Source organism: Patella vulgata, chromosome 2 (genome assembly GCF_932274485.2).
Source record: "Patella vulgata chromosome 2, xgPatVulg1.2, whole genome shotgun sequence".
Lineage (NCBI taxonomy): Eukaryota > Metazoa > Mollusca > Gastropoda > Patellidae > Patella > Patella vulgata.
In genome coordinates, this window is record NC_065880.2 from 51,357,695 (window position 1) to 51,379,939 (window position 22,245).

Genomic DNA, 22,245 nt, shown 5'->3' on the forward strand with positions numbered 1-22,245 from the left:
GTCATTGTTCAACTTTTTTAATTGTGTCCACAATTCCTTGTAAGCATCCTCTAATTTTTTTATATACCAGCAACTTCTTGTGATCACTATAGAGTTCAGATTTCTTCATGATTTTTTTTTTTTTCAAATTCATAGGATTGTTCATTTGGGCCCTAGGGAGGAATTTCTTTGATCGCAATATAGGTCATAGTATAAGGAAGAATCATGGAGATTACAGATCCAGAGTCATTCTACCATTTACAATCCAATTATAAAATGTGTAGAGGTCAGAGCAAAAGGCAGAACCCCTATAGTAAATTTTGAAGGGGTTTTGTGGAGTTTTTATTTTTTTTGTTTAAGACTTGCACTGCAGGATATCAGGGGCATATCTAGGAATTTTGAAAAGGGGGAGGAGGGCCCTGCAAAATGAGGGCACTGACCGCGGAGACGGGGCACGCCGCTGAGAGGGGATTTTTTTTTTGGGGGGGGTAAGAAAATTATCCGTCATTTCCTTGCATCTGTAGCTATTTGGCTGATATTTTCGTCTAAGTAAACGTTCGGAAATCGTTGAAAAAGAGTCTTAAAATCGAGCAAAAAAGCCAGTTGAACATGCGACTCGAAAATTGTCAAGGCGAGTAAGGCATTATGATGGGAAAAAAGACGAATCTATTCCCTAACCACTTCACTATTTAAGCCTTGTAACTTGTGCCTTGTACTGTCCACACATGAAACAATGCTACATCAAGTTGCACTCATGCGCGTCGGTGATGGGCATGAGTGTATACGCCGCCGATTCCACAAGATGTTTGTCTATATTCACTCTATAGGATTAGGGTACCGTCAGCTAAACAACAAGAATTCGTTTGAAAGTGGAAGCATTAATTTGACCAGACTGGTGTGTTTGAATCGATGGTTTGAGTCATTTGGGATCCCTGCAACGGGTTGGGAACGGACATATTTGGGTCTGAGAAAGGGCACTTTCAGCAGTAAAAAAGGGCACTGTCGAAAATTAGGGGGGGGGGGCGCCCCTCCTTAAATCCGCCTCTGGATATGTTGTCATAGTGATAGCATAGCCTACTTTGTTGGGTGGGCATATTTAAAATTTACAATATTGAAATGAATATGCTTACATTCATTACTGACAAATTGTATTGATAAACTATATATATATATATATTTCTTGATTAGCAACCTATCCCCTGATCCTGTAATTAATTTGCTTGTTCTTTAGCTTGTTCCTCTCTTGACAATATTGACAGATCTATATTTAAAAGAACTCTACCATTATTGCATTTCCTTATAAACTTCTTTAATGAAATAACAATCAAAATGTTTTCAATAACTATTTTATTTATCAATATAAAGTTATCACTTTGAACTTCCCCATAACAGTTTAATAATTGTTACAAAAAAGTCATTGAAATGAAATGAAATGGGGTTTAACATTCTACTCTGATTGTGCTAATGAAGATGGAAAAAGACATTGAAATAAATACTTATTCTCAAATTCAATCATCATTTATTACAAATATATTTTGTCATATCCATCTTGATTTGTTAAGGACAACAGACAAGCATTCTGAGAGTTTTGATGATATAATCAATACATGATGACAATGCATGCAACTATAAGCGAATACATTTCTGTAAATATACAATCTAAATACAGCAAGATGAAATAAAATCTGTACAAATGAAATGTTTTTTTAACTCAACTATGTAAAACAATGTACTCAATTTCATTCCAATATCTCAAAGAATAACCTAAACTTTAAGTCAATAAAGGGCCATAATTCAGTAAAGAAAATAAACAAAATTCACCAAAATGCAAACTTGGATCTGTAACTAGGCTATATACAGCAGTAGTGATGGGATTTCAAAATTTTTCTTATCAGACATTTTTACCGAAAATAAAGGGACATATCTCTTATCATTATTTAAGCAGGCAGTTTTTAGCCTACACACAAAAATCATGTGTCAACAAAATATTCAAATTCTTATGTAATAAAAAATAGGTGCACCTCGTTATTTTTCACGGGATTCAAATTTATGTCAGTAATATTCCTACAAAATTACGTGACGTCGTAATACGATAGAATGAAAGCGTGCCGACTACTGCTGATCTGTACTGTTTCAAATTCCTCCAAAATTACCGTATTTTTCGGGTCATAAGTTGATACATTTTTAAGCAGAAGTCCGGCATTCGTCTTATACTCCGTTTCGACTTATATACGGAGGGTAAAAAAAAATGACATCCCGAAATTTATTTGGCAGTAAACGTCGCTCTACCACAACGAACGAGTCACCGAGTGACATCATGGCATCTGCTAAATAATCGTATTCGACTCTAGCAAGCGCTATTGTACTTACACTATTCCAATCAACATATTCATCAACATTGCTTAGCGTACTTATTTCTTTATGTAAAAACATAAATCCCATTCAAAATATGATCATAAATCCAAGAATATGCCATCAAAATAGAATCTTTTCTTCGACATTAGATACGTGAAATTTGTCACACATTTATTTCATTGTTTCACATTGTTTCATCGTACTATACTCTTAAAAAAAAGTAGGGGATATTGAAATGCAAATACCTATGCAGGTTGTGATGTGATAAATAGTCATGAACACTTGACATGCTTCGAGAGTATGTTCACAGATGAAGAACTTATGATAAGAACTTATTGCCCCAACAGAACCACTGAGCTGCATTTGCGACACGCAATAGCGCCATACACGTGGTAGGGGTTCATTGTCAAATTTGACTTGTCGACCCTACATCTAGCCTCGGCTGTATGACGAAGTCCGCCATTGGAACTACTTTCAAGTTCCCGGATTACCAATGGCGTTGCCCATGACGACGCCTTTGAAGACTGTTTTTTCATACAAATATTTCAAGTTTATCAGATTTTCTTCAAACAGCAGTGTACCAACATTGAACATTCAACCAAATACCTTGAAGTTTAACCTAGAATTATTTTGGAAAACATAATTTCATTGTAGGCCTAACTCTACTATGTAAAACAATGTACTAAGTTTCATTCCAGTATCTCAGAGTTTAACCTAAAACAATTCCTCGATTTCAAGTCAACATAGGGTCATAATTCAGTAAAAAGTGTAATCCCATAAACTTGATCTGTAACTCTGATATATATAGCAGTGTACCAAATTTCAATTAAATATCTCAAAGTTCAATAAAAACAAATTCCGCAAAACAGAAATGACAGAAGGACAGGCAAACAGATGGATGGACAGTGATAAAACCTATAAGTTAGTTGTACATAAACTGATGAGAAAAATGAGGTACATCGGTGTAGGTAGAGTTTATATTATCATGTCTTTAATTATTGGCCATGGTATCTACTATCCACTGTTGATTGACATCAACTCTAGTATAAAGACCAGGAAATGTAGAATTGCCACAATCATAACCAGTAGAAACAACAGCTGTTAACTTCAACACATCATTATGATTACAGATTAATGGTCCACCTGAATCACCCTGAAATAATTTTATATTACATTTCATATACTCCACAAAAATATCTTGAAACTTCATGTAGCGTTTAGCAGGCATCAGGGCACTTTGCTCTAAATGTATCCAATTAGTAATTATAAGGGTTTACCATAAACCCTTTATCAGAATTTTGCATTGGAAATTTTCTTAGACAATGATAAGATGACACATATGGAGTAAATTCACAGTATAATTCCAACTCTTAGTAATGCTTGGATGTAGTGCTGGTAACAAATCGATAAGGCAATGCCACCATCACACTCATGTGATACATGCATTGAAGTAAACTATGAATTATGTTATGAATTCCACTCCATAGACACAATGTTAAAATATTTGCAAAAAATGTCTCAACAAATAGGATCTACTATTTGAAATCATTCTTGAGGATTTTTAAAACAATATTCCCATAAATATTATTAAAAATGCATTATGCAAGAGCTAAATCTGCATATTGCAGGTCTTTATTTTGACTTTAAATGTTATATAAACTATTATTTTGACAATTATTCACATGACAAGCCTATAATCAACTCTCTAGGCATTGAATGGTTGAGATTTAAATGGATTGAAACACGATGGCCATTTAATAATTTAATTCAATGAATGAAAATTTAATATATTCATTTTTCATTATCTATTTTTGAATTGAACTATTATAGCAAGATAGGCCAGCAATTTATTGAAATCTTACATAATGCAAATTCAAGTTAATTCAAATTGAGAAAAGCAAACATACTAAGCAGGCATCTTTAACCCCATCAGCACCTGCACATAAAACTCCTTCATCTTCAGGTTCATAGAAAGCTTTATCGGGATCAGTATCAGGTACAATAGAATAATTCTCAACACACTCTGTTTTATTCGATACCCAAACTGTAGTTTTTAATGGTAGAAAGTTACCATAGCCAAATGGACCTGAAATATAAAATAGAAATACTGTCAATTTTTGACATTCCAGGCTTGTATTCCTTATAAAGGGACATGATATCAAAATACTATTTAGATAGGCTGTCCCCTTTTATAGAAGTCAATATTGATACCATGATCAGGAAAAATAGTTGTGTGCCTGATAAATATCAATTGTGAAAGAAACAGAAGAGGTGACTATAGTAACATTAAAGGCAATGACACTAACCCTGGATCAATTTAATTCATTTCAATTTTAAAAATATAATCCAATTTAGAAATCAACTAACATTTCCAGATCCAGTACAACACATCTTCCATGATATCCCAATCACTTGGTGTTTAATAGAAGTATGAATGGTGTACTGAAGAATTTTGACTGTATACAGAATCCTTAAATGTGGAACAGTAGTCATTTTTGTGTGATTATGTGGCTGGTGAGTGCAAAACAATTTGCTTTAAAACACCATTTCAATCAATTCTATCTCAAATTAGAACACTGGAAATTCTACTTACTGGTTCAAGTCTACCTAGTTTTAAAGTTAATGTGAAACCACAATGATGGGTAAAGATAAAGAATTGGTGAGTTGGGTAGAATTTAAAAACAAGGGCATCATTAATTAAGAAGGATGTCAAGGAAGGTCAATTATCTAATACAAAATTTTGACTTACTGTAAGCCACTTGACCCCATCCGGCCACAGACACTTCTGTTCCTAATGTTGTACACTGTCCAGTTAGGTCAAGTTCAATTGGTCGCACTTTATCACTTATTGTTGCTGGCTTCTTCAGTTTGATCAAGGTTAAATCTTTTAATAATGGTCGGGCTGTCAATTAAAATGTCAAGAAACTGTAAATGGTATAGCAATACCAAATTTTAAATATAATACATAAGTCCAGCTGATCCAATACAATATGGTTTATGAGAATAGAAATTCTGAACTAATCCACCCAAAACATTCACTGGTGTCTAGGCAGAAGAACTGACTTATATTAGACCAGACATATTAATTTTATCTCTAAAGAGAAGAATTTCCATTACTCAATAAATATAATCATGTCACCTGTATATTGTGGATTTTGAAAATATTTTCTTATTCTGTGCCTTTGTTCCCAAGATTCACGTCTGTATTGATTGTGTTCACCAAGTACTATTACCCAATTACTCTTTTTATTTAAACCCCGATATTCATTACCACTGAAAGAAAAGCAATGAAAAGTTTATACTATGTTCGACTTGAATAAATCAGTATAAAAAATTAAATGAAACAAAATAACATGAAGGTTTGATATTTGGTAACCCATTTGGAACTATCAAAGAACTTTTGCATGAATAATTAGAGAAGTGACTTTTGGTCTTGAAAGGAAATTCAAAGTCTTTACTGGTAATTAAAGACATTCAAAAGATTTCAAATAATTTCAAAAACATTATCATTTGAACTTACTCAAAACAATGACCAGCTGTTAATACCCACAAGGGATCTATTAAAGCCCCTGTACATAAATGGCGCATCTTTGTTCGGTTAGTAAAAGGATGTACTGGCCGAAAATGGAGTGAAACTAGAAATGGCCATTCACCAGCAATCAACGGATGTCCTCCGACAACTCTTTTCTTTCTTACTACATCTTGTGACCATGTACCTGTTGTGATAACCATACAAAATAAAATAAATCAACAGTGAAGCTGATATCATCCTGTATTGATCCCAAACTAAACAGATGACAATCATTAAAAATACATTATACAAGAGCTAAATCTGTGTATTGCATGTCTTTCTTTAGGCTTGAAATGTTATCTAAATTATTAATTAAACATTAATTAACAGATCTAGACCATAATCAACTCTCAATGTCATCGCTAGCCTGCGATGTTTATTGGATTAGGTTCCGATCTGCTGTTCGACTTCCATTCATGATTTAATCATGAAATGGATAATCGAGGCTATGTTTTTTATCCTACCGACTTTAATAATGATGATTGAGGCTAGGCCGAAAATTCAATTGCTAAAATTTTGGTTCAGTGTGGATCAATCTGACTGAAATTTTCAGCAAATTCCCTTTACATTATCTAGTTTTTAACTATTATAGTGAGAACTGCCAGCTTTTTATCTAATCTCCCATAATGTATCTTTAATTACTTGCTCATTTATCCTTTTATAAAGCATTGAACAAACATTCTTCTTAATCAACATCAACAAATCAAATTACTTATATCTGCTCAAATTATTTATATCTGCTCAGCTTACAACCTAATGAACACCGATACCAAGTTTGAACATTCTATTTCAATTAGAAGCAGAGATATGGTGTTCTAAAGTTTCAACTACTGTAATCAAATTCCTCATCTCTGCATAACCTAAGCAGAAACTGGTTGTCATTGAACTCAGACAAAGCATTCGTCTATTGAACATCTACACCAAGTTTGAACATACCACCTCAATTAGAAGGAGAGTTATTGTGTTTCAAAAGGTTTGATAGACAGATAGATGGCTGCTTTGTATAACCAGCAAAATTTTCATCATCACAATCAGTCAAGGTCTTCAGCTAATGAACATAGACAATGCTTGAACATTTTATCTCATTTGTATCCTAAAAAGGGTAACAGAAAATCAGACAGGCGAACAATCCCCTTTTAAAACTAAACATAATTAACTATAATTGACCAATGTGCATTAATTCATATACATTTTATCAAAGTTTTTCAAAGTTACGTGTAAATATTTTTCTTCTGCATTTTTTTAATGTTTTGGATAATTTCCATCAATAATATAAGAAACTTAATAAAAAAAAATCCTGAAGTACACAATATTATGTAATTTTATAATATTGGGTGCTTCAGGAATTTTTATGTAGAAAAAAAATCAACTTACAAGTGAAAAGAACGCTTAAAGTTAACCAGAAACCAAACAGGCTGTTCATCTTTACGACTTAATTTGCATCTTAATGTAACTGGATGGACCACTAAAGAAACCTTGTGGCTTATCTTTTACTCTTGTAGATAAAATAGATCAAGTGACCATTTCCTATTAGTTCACAAGTAAATTCATTAAGTTCAGATTTTCTTCTCTTATTACAACTTGGTCAAATCGCCAAATAAATAATGCAAGTAGTGGAACAAGGAGAGGTGAAAAGTACATGGGTAAAAATATCTTACATGTGAAAACAATAACAATAAAAGTGTTGAAGCATTTTCAAATTAAAATCTGTAGATTAGTTTTAAATATAAGAGTATAAATGGGTGCGATATGTGTGAGTGTTTGTTGCAAGAACATTCTAAAGATTCTACAAATTAATCAAGAGCTAAGATCTAAAAGTAATTAACAGAAATTGTTGAAAATTAAAAAACGTCTTTGTCTAAAGTTAACAACATATTATATAAATGTACTATGGAACATAAAACTGAATGAGCAAAAATTACAAGAACCTAGTAATACTTTTCCTATTTTGTTTACTTCAATGCATGTAATTTCTTCCTTACAAATAGCTTATTGGCTATTTACCATGTAAAATGCCAATATGGAAATGTTACAAAGCGTGATGAAAATGTCAAAATTCTAACGCTTTTCGTTTGTTTGTTCCTTGAGGCTTAACATCTGCTTACACCTTAGGTGATATCTCTGACTAACCAGCTATCTTTTGTACCAGTATTATTCATATGTAACTCTCATTTGTACCAGTATTATTTATATGTAACTCTCATTTGTACCAGCGTTATTTATATTTAACTCTCTTTTGTACCAGCATTATTTATATTCAGTTGCTAGCATGAAATTATAAATTCAATAGTATTGTAAATCGGACAATCCAACCAAGACTTTGAACATAAATGGGGAACTAACAAACAAACCAAAGAAGATGACAAATTATAAATAGTAAACATACTATGTGTCATTGGTAGGCAAATTGGAGTGAGCATTTGTTATTTAACAGTCATGCATAGTGGTCTCTTTGGTGTTTAATTCATAAACAATACAGCCTATTGTGGCAAGATTGCTATATCATCTTGTATGGTAGATGAGCCGACTCTTTTATATCCTGAAAGTTATCATAAATGCATGAAGTTCCCACTATTCACAACAATAACAGCATTCCATAACTTTGTATATCGACAGCTTTATTAGACCATTCATCCTTTAATTTTGATTATCAACCTTAAATCTTGCCTTGAACAAATATAATCAGTTAATGCAGTCAATATATCACCCACATATGTGATAAAATTGAAATTGTGAAGTTGACTTTTTACATGATAGTAAGTGGAGTGAACAAATCAAGTTCATTATATCATTTTAATTTTGTTGTATTGTTCGCACATGCACGTAACTATATATATTTTCTCTGTAACTGTGTAATATAGTTTATGAGAATAAAGTTCATTCAGTGAACAAATCAAGTTCATTATACTGTTTTAATATGGTATAAATTATTCCTGGGGCTTTATATTTCAAATGTTTGTGTACCATAGAAATACACTCATAAAAGGGTCTCTAATATTGTGAAAATAAATATACAGTTTCATGAAAGTCCACTCATGAAAGTCAATCTTATCATTGCTGGATTTTTAAATTAACTTTGTTTGGGCCACACTTGATCAAATTAAATAAGATAAAGATAGGGCAAGACGGAGTTCGGTTGATTAACTTTAAATCATTACAGAAAATATTTTCATTTAATAAGTTGCCATACCATTTTATTTACATATTTTACATATTCAACAATGTCAGTTATCTTTCCTTACATAGACTGATAATAAACAGCACTAATAAATGATCAAATAGATATATGCAGGTTTTCCTTTCTGCATAGTTATTGTTTTATTCTAACTAACAGGCTTAGAACAAATGCAGCCCATGTGAGTAGTCATCTTGTGTGTAACACAGATTAAGTGGTGGAACAGACTGCTATTGTTAAATCATTTTATCTCATTAATAGTCCTCCATATTGCATCAATTTTTTCTTTCCTACATAATTTAAAGAGATAATTTTCAAATGATTATTGTCTCACTTGTCAAAGGAGTATATCTTTAAAATATTTTTCAATACAAATGGTACACAAAACAATCAGATTCATTTGTATGATACGCGGATTCACCCCTCTCACTCAACCCTCCTTATCTTGTTAGCACTATCCATTTATTTTTTAAAGATTTGTATAACATCTTCGTCATTCATCAAGTGATTTAAACCACAATGTTGAGGGTTATATTTTACACTGGTTCCCTGAAAATACAAAAAAGACTATGTTTTATATAGGTAATCACATTTTAAGTCACTTTTTAAAATCCTTTCTCTAATGAAACCATTGCTCAGGACTTTTGCCATTTAGGCAATTGTGTCACATACCAACAGTTAAAGCCCCATCATGCCAGAATTAAGATTATATAACCACTGATAAGGGGAAACCATACTGAAATATCCTGTCAAACTTTTTAAACAACACCAGGATCAAACCCAAGTTTTCTTGGTTAGTGAGCCAGCATCTTACTTACTGAGCTTCTACGACAAACAATACATAAAATCACTTACTGTTCAACAATATGCAATGATAGCAGTTTATTACATTTTTTACCCACAAATATCAAATACAACAAGCCAACAGTGAGGCTGATGTCCCCCGCCGAAATCCCAAAATAAAATAGTTGACACATATAAATTAATCGCACATTTATTTTTTTCAAAAGTATCAAGTAATCAAGCTACACACTCTCATCACTCTCTATCAGATAGAATCAAAGTTATCTTGTCCCAAAGCATCGACCAATGAAATTGATTAGTTCTGCTTAGCTTTAGCTTTGAAGTGTTAATCATTGAAATCAGTCAAGACATTCACCTAATGACCATCTACATCAGGTTTAAACATTCTACCTCAATTAAAAGCAGAGTTTTTATGTTCCAAAGTCTTGACCAATCAAATTGCTTATCGCTCCTTAGCCCAGGCAGAAAATTTGCACAATCGAACTTAGTCAAGGTAATGATATTATGAATCCATATTCAGAGTTTCATCGCTCTCACTTCATTATAACCAAAGTTATTGTGCCCCTAAAGCATCAACCAATCATATTGCTTATCTCTGCCTACCGTAAGCAGACAATGTTGATCATCGAACTCCATCAAGGGATTCACCCAATAAACACCTACACCAAGTTTGAACATTCTAACTCAATTAGAAGGAGAGTTATTGTGTTCCAAAATCTTGGCCAATCAAATTGCTTATCGCTCTGCTTACCCTGAGCAGAAAATGCTCATTATCGAACTTAGTCAAGGTATTGATGTAATGAAACTATACACCAAGTTTCATCACTCCCACTTAATTAGAACTAAAGTTATCGTGTCCCAAGGCATCAACCAATCAAATTGCTTATTTCCGCTTACCCTCGCTTACCCTAAGCGGAAAATGCTCATCTTCGAACTCCATTAAGGTATAGACCTAATAAACACATACACCAAGTTTGAACATTCTAGCTCAATTAGAAAAAGAGGTATTGTGTCCCAAAAAGTGTGACGGACAGACGGACGAACACATTTTAATAGTCCCCTGCTTTCTTTGAAAGGCGGGGGACAATGAATGACTTGACAGGCACCTTTCCTATACAACTCACGAGGGGAAACCCAACAGGAGAATTCTGAGGGGCTTTTCTCAACCAAATCCTTGACATCTTGGCACCAACATCAGTATTACATGATTATAAAGCACCAAGTATGCTACTATTCATCAAATTAATTGTAGACTTAAAGGGGCATTATGGAAGATTTAGATAAAGAGATAATAGATAATAATAGATAATAAATGAATATATTGAACATTTCATTCAAATTACTTTATTCTGAGCCAAGTTATTACTGATTGTAGTTTTGACAAGATGTGTGCATTGATTTTTAGTTATTGTAATCACGGCACTGGTATATTCCACACTTAAAATCGGAACCATCCGATGACATTGAGAGTTGATTTTGGTCTAATTAATAGGCAGATTTAGCTCTTGAATAATGTATCCTTAATCAGAATCTTGCTTTGGTTAGAATATTCATTGTAGAGAGTATTTTCATGTTAAAATATTTCTTACCCAAACTAATGCCACCTTAAATCTTTCAACAAGTGATCTATGAATAGAATGGACCTAGACGAGAAAAAAAAAATTGATTCTGTCATTAAGATTTAAAAATGAAATGAAATGAATTGAAATGGAGTTTAACGTCCTACTGTTCTGCTCCTAACCTGGGCTAATGAAGACGGGCATACGCCACACAGTGTGCTATGAGGGAAATTTTGCCCGGACAGCGGCACTACGGCCTACTCTTATATCGAATTCCAACTGCCAAGGGATCTTTTACGTGCACGCCAATGTGTACACGAGACCTCGGTTTTTCGTCCCATCTGAACGACTAGACAGCTTTCCTTGTCAGCCCCTCCGTCCTGCATCACTGACAAGGGAGAACCTCATTAAGATTTAAAAGTATGAGAATATTGCAAAATATGTCCAACAGCAAACTGAATTGGGTAAAAAGTCACACGAGGCACACAAAATTATTTACAATTTCTTTCTATCACTGATAATTTATCTTTGACATAAAGAGTATGAATTCCTTTAATTTCTTAAAAAATAAAAGTAAACAATTGGATTGTTGAGCAGTATTTCTGCAACTTGTCTTTCTGATAATAAAACTTACCACATGCTCCACTGTAGAGTTTCTTCTCATAATCAGACCATCTCCAAAATCTGGTGGTTCTTAAAATAAAAAGAAATTATCACTAATAATGTACTAAACTGTAAATATCACATATTTATAATTTCATAAAGATAAACTATCCCTAATAAATTTTTCTTTAAACAAAAAAGCATCCCTTACCTCCTCTTTTCTTTGTATAAATTCTGATTAAATCCAAATGTTCCCAGACCATTTCCAACAAATAATCAAGGTTCAGTTTCATATTGCAGCTGAAAAGAAAACAAATTGCCTTGAAAAAGAGAGAGAGACAATGTGGGCACTTGATTGAATGTTCTGGAATTGAATTCTCTCAAGCCCAAGAATAGTGACAATCGAGTGAAAGGGGGTATTTTGGGCTACAATGCATGTGTCGACTTGATAAGTAAACATCTCAACCAACCATGCAGCCGAAACATATTCGTTGTGTTTAATTATGTCACGATTCTACTCACACCACCTCCGTTGTCGGGACTGACAAACTGTGACAGGACTGAATTCTGCGTCACTCGATTGCAATACTGTCAATTCTGGACGTTTTGGACTGTGAATCGAGCAACATCAATAACTCTAGAATGTAGTCTAAGGGGAGATAATATGAACTTAGGAACATTAGGACAGAGTTATTTTCCTTGACACACTATACAGAATCCAAGAAATTCACCAATCAATTTGCCAATGTAACAAAAATTTGCACTAAAGAAATCGTAAGTAAACAAATAAAAGTATATAATTACCTAACTACTACAGAATGAGGTTGATGAGCTAATCTGTCAACTTCTTCTATAGATATCTGATCTATTTTATTATAAACCTGAAAATACACAAACATTAATTGTTTACATAATCATCATGTACTTGATAATATACTTTTCAAGTGAAATTTATATTTCAATAAGTTTCGTAATGGTGTATTATAAAACTAAAAATAACTGCATTCTTTCTAGAATAGTAAAACATATACTTGATTAATTACTCTCATAAACCAATATGTATTTGTTTAGTGTGACTTACATATAAACAAGGTAAATAAACTCGACTCCCTATCATAACATCAACAAATTCATCTGTTGTGCAGTCTTCTCTAAATAAAACCTCACAATTAAATATTTCTAGGTTAAAGTTAAAGACAATAATACATGTAATTTTTTGTCAGTGCTGTGAACTTTAAGGGAAAAATTAAATATATTTATTAAAAGGTTGAGACTACATGTATCTGTTCGATCCAAAAGAATTTAAGTCAAATTTTTAATTCTGATATGGGCAATAACATTCATCCCCAAATATTACAAATTGTTTTTAAGTCACTGCACATTTCAGTGATAATTATTAACTAGCAAACTATAATATTGTGAAAGTTGAATCTTTAAAAGAATATTCAGTCTAAAAATGGTTAGATTCCGTTCAATATTTTGTAAACATTCAGCATCTACTCCAGATGATATATATAGGACATAGTCAACCCATGGCACTGTGAGTTTTGTTGAATCATTTTATGGACTTCTTTTTAATCTGACTGAATCCAATTCGGGAGATTATCTACTACTGATATTTTGATTTTGTTTTCTCAATTAAATGCAAAATAATCTATATTTGAAATATATTAAACTTTGGACCTGCAACTGAAATATAACTTTGGACCTGCAATTGAAAAATACACAATCTTTGTAGGTTCTTCATTAAACAATTGCTTTGTTTTATAAAAACACATATATTGAGAACGTGTTTATTGTGTTCACAAGTCAAAATATAAAAGGGAACGTTACTCCTCAATTTACAATCATACATTTAAAAGGATACTGGCATCATGAAGAATAAGTTGAACCATTCTTTCATTACATTTTGTAAGAGGAACCATTGAATTAAAAGATACTCCTCCTCCTTTTTTATGCTGCAATGTGACAAAAATATCTTTGTGTAATATTGTCAGAATATTGACATACATGAGAACAAAATCATCAAATGGTAATTATCAAAATAAGTACACTTTGTTGAATTGAAATCTTATTAAAATAATACATATAGGTCCATTTTAATTTTTGGTGAAACATAAAATTTGGCATAATATTTTCCATAACACTGATTTTCCAGAATAGTTTGGCCAACAGAAGAATTGCAACAAAAAGAACATCTAGATTATAATAATAGATTCTATTTTCTAGGGGATTGTCAAAAGCAAGCGTGTCGATATCCTGAATTAAACATACATTATGCAAGAGCTAATTCTGCCAATTGCAGGTCTTTCTTTTGGTCTAAAATGTTATCTAAATTATAAATTAGACATTAACTTATCCAGACCATAATCAACTCTCGATAGCATTGCTAGCCTGCGATATTTACTGGATTAGAACCTGGTCTGCTGCTTCTGATTAAATCAAAAAATGGATAATCAAGACTATGTTTTTTATCGTACTGACTTTAGTAATGATGATCAAGGCTAGGCCCAAAATTCAATCGCTAAATACTCGGTTCAGGGTGGATCAATTTGAATGAAATTTTCAGCAAATTCCCTTTACATTATCTAGTATTTAACTATTAAAGTGAGAACTACCAGCTCTTTATCTAATCTCCCATAATGTATCTTTAACATTAGTTCTATACCCGTTACCATCTTTCTGTTGGATGATCTGTGAATGTGCAATTTTAAATTAAAGGTTTATTTGAAAGAAATTTAAACTTTTATCATTATTTCTTAACACTGATAAATAATCAGAATCACTACTCACTTTAAAATAAATATTTGGTCTTCTCTTATTCAGTCGAATACCAACAGCTTCCAGTTCCTTTTCCAATAATTCTCTAGAATAAAATATAATAACTTCTCTAATTAAGTGGCTGCTTTTTATGAGAATTATTTAGTTTAGTAATAAATGTGTACTTGAAAAGAAATATAAAAGTGCAAAGTGTTTACAAAATATTTCTGTTTACCTCTGAACATCCTTTTTGGTTGCATCCAACATGATAATAACTAAATCAGCTGTTCTAGCTACAGAAATTACTTGACGACCTCTACCTTTGCCTAAAAAAGAAAAATAAATTATCTACCTGATTTTATTAAATGTAAAGTTATTTATATACTATGCGGCAAAAGAAACGTCAGGTTGATATGTTACTCTGAATAGACGCATTGCATAAAACTTAACAAATGTTTTTATTGTATATTTGTGAACACATCTCCAACTTTACCTGAACAATAAGGCTCCTTCCCAAACACAGATAGAACCCAGGAAATGTTATCAAAAACGCAACCTTCTGAGATGGTAATGTGTTCTCCATATTTTTCATGTAACTCATGTTGCACGTGCTGTTCACTAGGACCAGCTCTATAAAATGTACCCCCATACCAACAGATGACCGCCCCCGAACTGGTAGACCAAGGGTTACCACAAGGTGACAAGACCGCCATGTTGTGCGACAGTGCGTGCAGAATCCCTTCAAACAGGCATCTGAGACAGCACGTCAGATGAAGGGAACACACGGATGACCCATCAGTACCGATACAGTGCGCCAACGTCTCACCAGAGAGAATATCCATTGGCATAGACCTTACCGTGGACCGATCCTCACCCCTCGCCATTGACGTGAACGTCTACAGTTTGCCCAAAAACTGTAGCACTATCGTCGTTGCAACATTGTTTTTAAATTTATAGACAAGGAATAGAGAAATAAGATGGGTTAAACAACATTTTTTATCTTTACAAATTATTCTCTATTGTCAGTATATTAGCTATGGTATGAGTTTATTTAAAACGCAAATTAATTGTTTATGAAATAGCGTGAGAATAACAGGAAAGAGGGTCTGAGTTCAAGGATAGATTGTGTCGAGAAACATGTGACGGAAAATTACGATTGCATCATTTAGCTTGTTTTACCAATCTCTATACTTATTTACATGATATTTGACCAATTAGATAATTGAACGTCCAAAACCCACAGCTGCAAAACTAATCATACTTGTGAGAATTAGTTAGACTTCCATTAGATTCCAGAGAGGGTCCATCTGAGTTCTTAGACAGCCGCGAGGCTGGCTAGGGAGGAGAAATGGTTTTAGCTAGTATTGTAATTTGTGTTGTTTCGTATATGTGTGTTCAGCTATATATATATAAAATGTAGAAGCAAACTGTTACATTGTTATTCCTAGTAAGACAAACGTCTTGAGAAACCATTAAGAAGTAAATACACAACGTGAAGCAGAAGTAAAGACAGCTAGAGACAAATTCTAGACGATCACAAGGCTACAGAAATATGTAGTAAGAAAAGATGCATGGGTCGTATGTAAGATGTGGTGACCGGTTTCCTGGGTCGCTCTCCACGTCTGACAAAAGACCCATGGTGCTACAAAACACCAGAACTGGCGACACAGGCAATGGAGAACTGTTCTGTTCACAGATGAGTCGGTATTGCGTATCAAATGCAGATGGTAGGACCAGAATATGGTGTCAACGTGGCCAGCGTTATTCTGACTAATGTGTCATGGAACGAGACTATGGGGAGGTCCAAGCATAATGATTTGGGGTAGAATCGGCCTGAACCAGAGAGTGGGTCCTGTGGTGTTCCAAAAGTGCCTCTCTGATTTTGAAATCGTACCGACGTTTTTTTGCCGTTTAGTATATAATACTGAACAGAATTAAACCACTTTTGGGCTGTTTTTCGAATATGGCAGTTTGCTATTGATTCAAAATCCCTCAAATGACAATCACAGACTTTAAATTACCTTGTGCAGCTCCTTCAATGATACCAGGTAAATCTAACAGTTGAATATTAGCACCTTTATACTGAAAAATACAGATTTCTTATTATACTTTAATGTATTAATAAGATATATCATTTATATTTATAACTTTTAAACACATATGCCTGCAATGTCTGTTAAAAATTATTCTTTTCAATATATTGGTCTGCAAAAAGGATAATAAATTGTATTGTTACCTCAATAACTCCTGGAATACAGGTCAATGTTGTGAATTCATATGAAGCACATTCACTGTGTGTGGCTGTTAATGTGTTCAGCAGTGTTGACTGAAAAAAAAAACAATTAAAAATATCCACACAGCTAAATTTCTGGAAAAATTCATACATAAACATTTCATAAAAATTTGGATTTTACTTCGAATATCTACTGATTTAGTTCACATATAATTTCTTGTTTCAGGTTCAAGCTTAAACCGTGCACCAGTATCTTTTATTTTTCATTTTTCACTGATATACTTACTTTACCAACAGAAGGGAATCCTATCAATGCCACTCTTGCATCTCCTGATTTCATAACATCAAAACCATCACCCTTAAAAATCAATCCAACAATTTAATCATTAAATATGAAGTATATTTAGGGTCCCATTAAATCTTAGAAATTTCTAATTAAGGAAAAACAACTATAAAAGGTTTATGGGTGTACAGAATTTATGAAATACATGCCTGCCCTAAAGGACCGAAGGAATCCATTTTAATATCCCTCCCTAACTTCAGTCAACGCATGATAATAATGCATTTAGACTGCCTGAAAACTAACAGAATGTGCTGCACATTGATGCTTTTAGATTTTGTATAACCCACATAGTCAACAAATAGCGACACACATTACCGACAGCAACAAACAACCAGCGGTTGCCAGGCAAGATATGCCGACATTTTGCAAGCGATGGATAGAGAACAAGCTAAAAACAAAAACGATTTTTCGTACAATCAGGGACCATAATCCAGAAAGTTATGGTCTGACATGTGCAAATATCGAAAGGGACTCAGATCTTTGGGACATGAACATATATTTTAAGTTTCATCAAAACGGATGAAAATTGTGACTTCTAGAGGGTCCACAACCTTCGTATTACATGCTTTTACACAATTTGCTTACAAAGAGCTGACATTTTGTCAGGCAGTTTTGTTTCGATTTTCCCGAAATTTAAATCTAACCTTCATTATGGTGGAATGGTGACATATTTAAACGGTTTTTAAAATCGGATGAAAAATTGTGACCTCTAGAGAATCCACTAGCTAAAAAACACAATTTTTCGTAAAATCAAGGGCCATAATCCAGGAAGTTACGTTATGATATGCGCAAATAGCGGAAGAAACCGAGATCTTTAGGACATAAACATATATTTTAAGTTTCATCAAAATCTGATAACAATTGCGTACATGGAGAAGCCATTTTGTCTGGCAGTTTCGGTCAGATTTTTACGAAATTTGAACTCAACCTTGATTGATGTGTAATGGTGATATATTTAAACGGTTTTAAAAATTGAATACAAATTGTGACTTCTAGCAGGTCCACAGGCTAAAAATGCAATTTATCGATAAATCTGGGGCCATAATCCAGGAAGTTAATTTCGGATATGCGCGACTATCGAAAGGAACCAAGATCTTTGTGATATAAACATAAATTTAAAGTTTGATCAAAATTGGATAAAAATTGTGGCCTCTAGAGGGTCCACAACTTTGATATACCATATTTTTACACTATTTGCCTACGAGGGGCGACCATTTTGTCCGGCAGTTTTGGTCTGATTTTCACGAATTTCGAACTCAACTGACATTACGGTGTAACAGTGATATATTCAACGATTTTTAAATTGGATAATAATTGTGACCTCTAGAGGGTCCACAAGCTAAAACAGTGATTTTTCATAAAATCAGGGGCCATAATCTAGGAAGTTACAGTCTGATATGTGCGATTAACGAAAAGAACCAAGACCTTTTGGCTTATAAACATGTATTTCAAGTTTCATCAAAATCGGATCAAATTTGTGACCTCTAGAGCATCCACAACCTATGTTTACACTATTTGCGTACGGGGGTTGGCCAGTTTGTCCGACAGTTTTGGTCTGATTTTCACGAATTTCAAACTCAACCAAAATTACGGTGTAATGATGATATATTTGAAAGTTTTTTTTAAATCAGATAAAAATTGTGACCTCTAGAGGGACCACAAGCTAAAAACACGATTTTTCGTACAATCTGAGGCCATAATTCAGGAAGTTACGATCTGATATGCGCAAATATCGAAAGGAACCAAGATCTTTGGGTTATAAACATGCATTTCAAGTTACATAAAAATCAGATGAAAATGTGACCTCTAGAGACTCCACAAACTAAAAACAAGATTTTTCGTACAATCAGTTGCCATATTCCATGAAGTTATGGTCAGATACATGCCATCTTTGGAAGATAGACATATATTTCAAGTTTTGTCAAAATCGGATAAAAATAAGACAATTGTGAAGATCCTCCTTTGCATTGATGTTCTAAACAAGTGGCCCACTTTGAAAAGAGACTTCCTGCACATTTCCCTGAGCCTCAGCCACAAAATAAATAGAAAATACTCATTATCTATTAAAAACCATTTTGGCCTGAATTGCATACTAAAATATAAGTTTATTAATTTTAAATGTGATACCTTAACTGAAGATTTTGATGAAGGTTCTAACAGCTGTTGTCTGTATCTTGCCAACTTTGCTTTCAAAAGACCAAGATGGTATTCAGTAGCTAAAATATCAAACATTCATTAAAACAGACATTATTATAAAAACAATAATACATCATTTTGCCTAATCAATAACTGAGATGAGAGTAAATTTCCATGGATTCAGAGAGTTACCAATATTGTAAAGTAAGATCCTTTAACCAGAGACCAAGAACTAAAACCTGACTAGTTGATTTGTTTAGTAAAATGCTTTGAAAAGAGTAATACAACCATGAAACTAAAATCAGTAAACAAGCCTAAGAAAAATAAAGTATACAGTGCTTGTTCATCATTAATCATAGGAAATCAACACTTTATTTTGACACTAGCAGAATACATGACTTTGCCCGGGGCCTAGATTTGGGGAGAGACCCAATTTCGCCCGAGGACCAAATTTGATGGCCTAACACATTCAGAGGGTAATGCTGGTTAATTTGATACCACATGTGGGGGTGGAGCACGGCAATGAAGCTTGATCTGCCCGGGGTCCAAATTCGATCAATCTGATTAAAACACAGATCCAATTTCGTTTCGTTTTTATAGTTCAAAATTTCGATTTTACTTGTCTTTACTACACTTGAATCTGGAAGCGTTGTTATTTAACTTGTGTTCTGCTTGAAATGAGGGGTCAGCCAATCAAATGGTCTGTCGAATCGAGCGTTTGACCTTTTTTGCGCGGAACTGTGGGTAGACATTAGCGGCAATAGAAATCAAAACCAAGCAAATGTAGATAAAAAATACTAGGCAACGCTAATTGGTTAATCGAATGACCGACGTAATGGGGTCAAATGTCGCTTGCTTGGTACCTGACGTCATAACTTGTTAGATCTACATGTAGTGTAGGCCATCGAAAGTATAAAAAACGAAACGAAATATAGACCTATATTTTAATTAGATTGAAATTCAATGGACTAAAACATTTACAGGGTCATGCTGGTTAATGTGATACCACACATGTTGGGGTGAAGTGCGGAGACAAAGCGTGGTAGGCGAAACATATACACATACATCTTTGATTTTATTTCTACAGATTAGTAAAGTGTAATATAACAGACCATGGAAACAAGTCACCTCATTTGTCGAATTATAAAATTTTCTCCGATGTCAATTTTGATAGTCTCTAAGGAATCTATATTGATTTGAAAGATTTATGGTTTCTAGAAATCAAAATGCACCAAAAAACAGAACAACAATTGATCATTTCAATTGAATCGAATATTGAACTCATCAGGAAATACTAAAATGGAAGCTAATTACTTTACTCATCAGGATAGATAATTTTGTACAAAGGGGTGACAATATGCCATATGTATCGAAACAGTTGATGACACAATTACGAAAATTATAGTTTTGTAATTGTATATGAAAAAGCTATTAGTCTCAGCTCTGTTTTAGGTTTGGGTGTTCACACATATGAATATACCCAATAAACAATAATTTATATAGTCATTGAAAGTCAAAATTGATTCAATAAGTAGTATCAATTTATCTACCACTAACTACATGCCATGCCTTAAAGAACCTACACGTAATACATGTAGATTTAATTAGTAAGTATGCAAGTCGTATTTCTAATTTTTAGAGCAAATAATAACGAATAGGAACTGTCAGCGGACATCGTCCGATCAGAGACGGTTCGTAGTAGAACTAGGTAGTGTTTAGTTCAGCTCTGAACGTAGGTCTCGTTACACTCGACCTCTATGTTCAGGGACCCTTCTATTGAATCCTTGTCGACCAGATTTGGTTTCCCAGTCAATTTTACTGGGTAACTTTTTACTGCTAAACAGTCGCGTGTCAGTCCCTGTGAACGCCTGAACAATATAAATGAACATCTTTCATTTTTTTTCTCCCAGGCTTACCTAAATTTCGTTTCATCTTATATGGCCGAGTTCTTAAATTTGTGCGTTACCCTTTCAATGATGTCCGCCAAGTCGGTTAGAAGACGGAGACGTATTTTTTAACAGCGTGTTGTGTCGCTCATAATGACTCTAGCGAGGTAAGCAAGGTCTTATTTTCTCACTAAGATGTTCATTTATATTGTTCAGGCGTTCACAGGGACTGACACGCGACCGTTTAGCAGTAAAATTGACTGGGAAACCAAATCTGGTCGACAAGGATTCAATAGAAGGGTCCCTTAACGCAGAGGTCGAGTGTAATGAGACCTACGTTCAGAGCTGAACTAGGTAGTGTTATATATTTTATTTTCAGGTGATCAGGTACTCTTTAGTGTACAGAAGGGCTGAGAATGGTATCGCGGGTACTTGTCTGTGACGGTAGCATCGTATTATTCTTGCCGGCAAAATTCCTTTTCAGTTTAAGAACAGATTGTAGTTTTTGTTATACACTACAGTTACCTTTGTTTTTTTGTGTTCTACCGATTTCCCGTTCTATTTCAGCAATTTTTTCTAAAATACCCATGATAAAACGTTTAATCTGTCACTATTGCGACTATAATTAAACCTTATTTAACATAAATTTAACAAGTTTAGTACGAAAAAAGCAATCAAGTCTGTTCGTTGCATATCCTCACATGTCAGACCCGACACCATACCGTATAACATATGTCGTTATTCGCCTAACAATTTTGCGTAGGCCTATATAAAATTATCTGAATCCGACATACATATGTAGACATATCTATATAAAATTTATTAATAACTAATTGTATCT

General features: G+C 33.6%; 2 protein-coding genes across 3 annotated transcripts in view; one reads left to right on the forward strand and one right to left on the reverse strand.

The window, feature by feature from the left end:
• LOC126810873 (COP9 signalosome complex subunit 1) overlaps positions 1–22,245 on the forward strand; it is a 252,236-nt gene that overhangs the window by 94,647 nt on the left and 135,344 nt on the right. The gene's annotated exons all lie outside the window — the stretch shown is intronic.
• Positions 1,310–22,144, reverse strand: LOC126810876 (developmentally-regulated GTP-binding protein 2). Of its 2 annotated transcripts, XM_056099182.1 has the most exons (20): positions 21,930–22,144; positions 19,510–19,598; positions 17,326–17,397; positions 17,043–17,132; positions 16,828–16,888; positions 15,042–15,132; positions 14,840–14,912; positions 13,914–14,004; positions 13,128–13,225; positions 12,851–12,927; positions 12,258–12,346; positions 12,078–12,136; positions 11,474–11,527; positions 8,292–9,629; positions 7,280–7,432; positions 5,855–6,050; positions 5,474–5,607; positions 5,084–5,236; positions 4,242–4,420; positions 1,310–3,487 (listed from the first exon to the last, which is right to left on the reverse strand). In XM_056099182.1, exons 1-14 carry the CDS (start codon positions 21,991–21,993, stop codon positions 9,543–9,545), a joined length of 1,095 nt encoding a protein of 364 aa, XP_055955157.1. In that variant the 5' UTR covers positions 21,994–22,144; the 3' UTR covers positions 1,310–3,487; positions 4,242–4,420; positions 5,084–5,236; positions 5,474–5,607; positions 5,855–6,050; positions 7,280–7,432; positions 8,292–9,542. The 2 variants fall into 2 exon arrangements, with proteins under 2 accessions (XP_055955157.1, XP_055955156.1); XM_056099181.1 differs by having other exon boundaries at positions 7,280–9,629.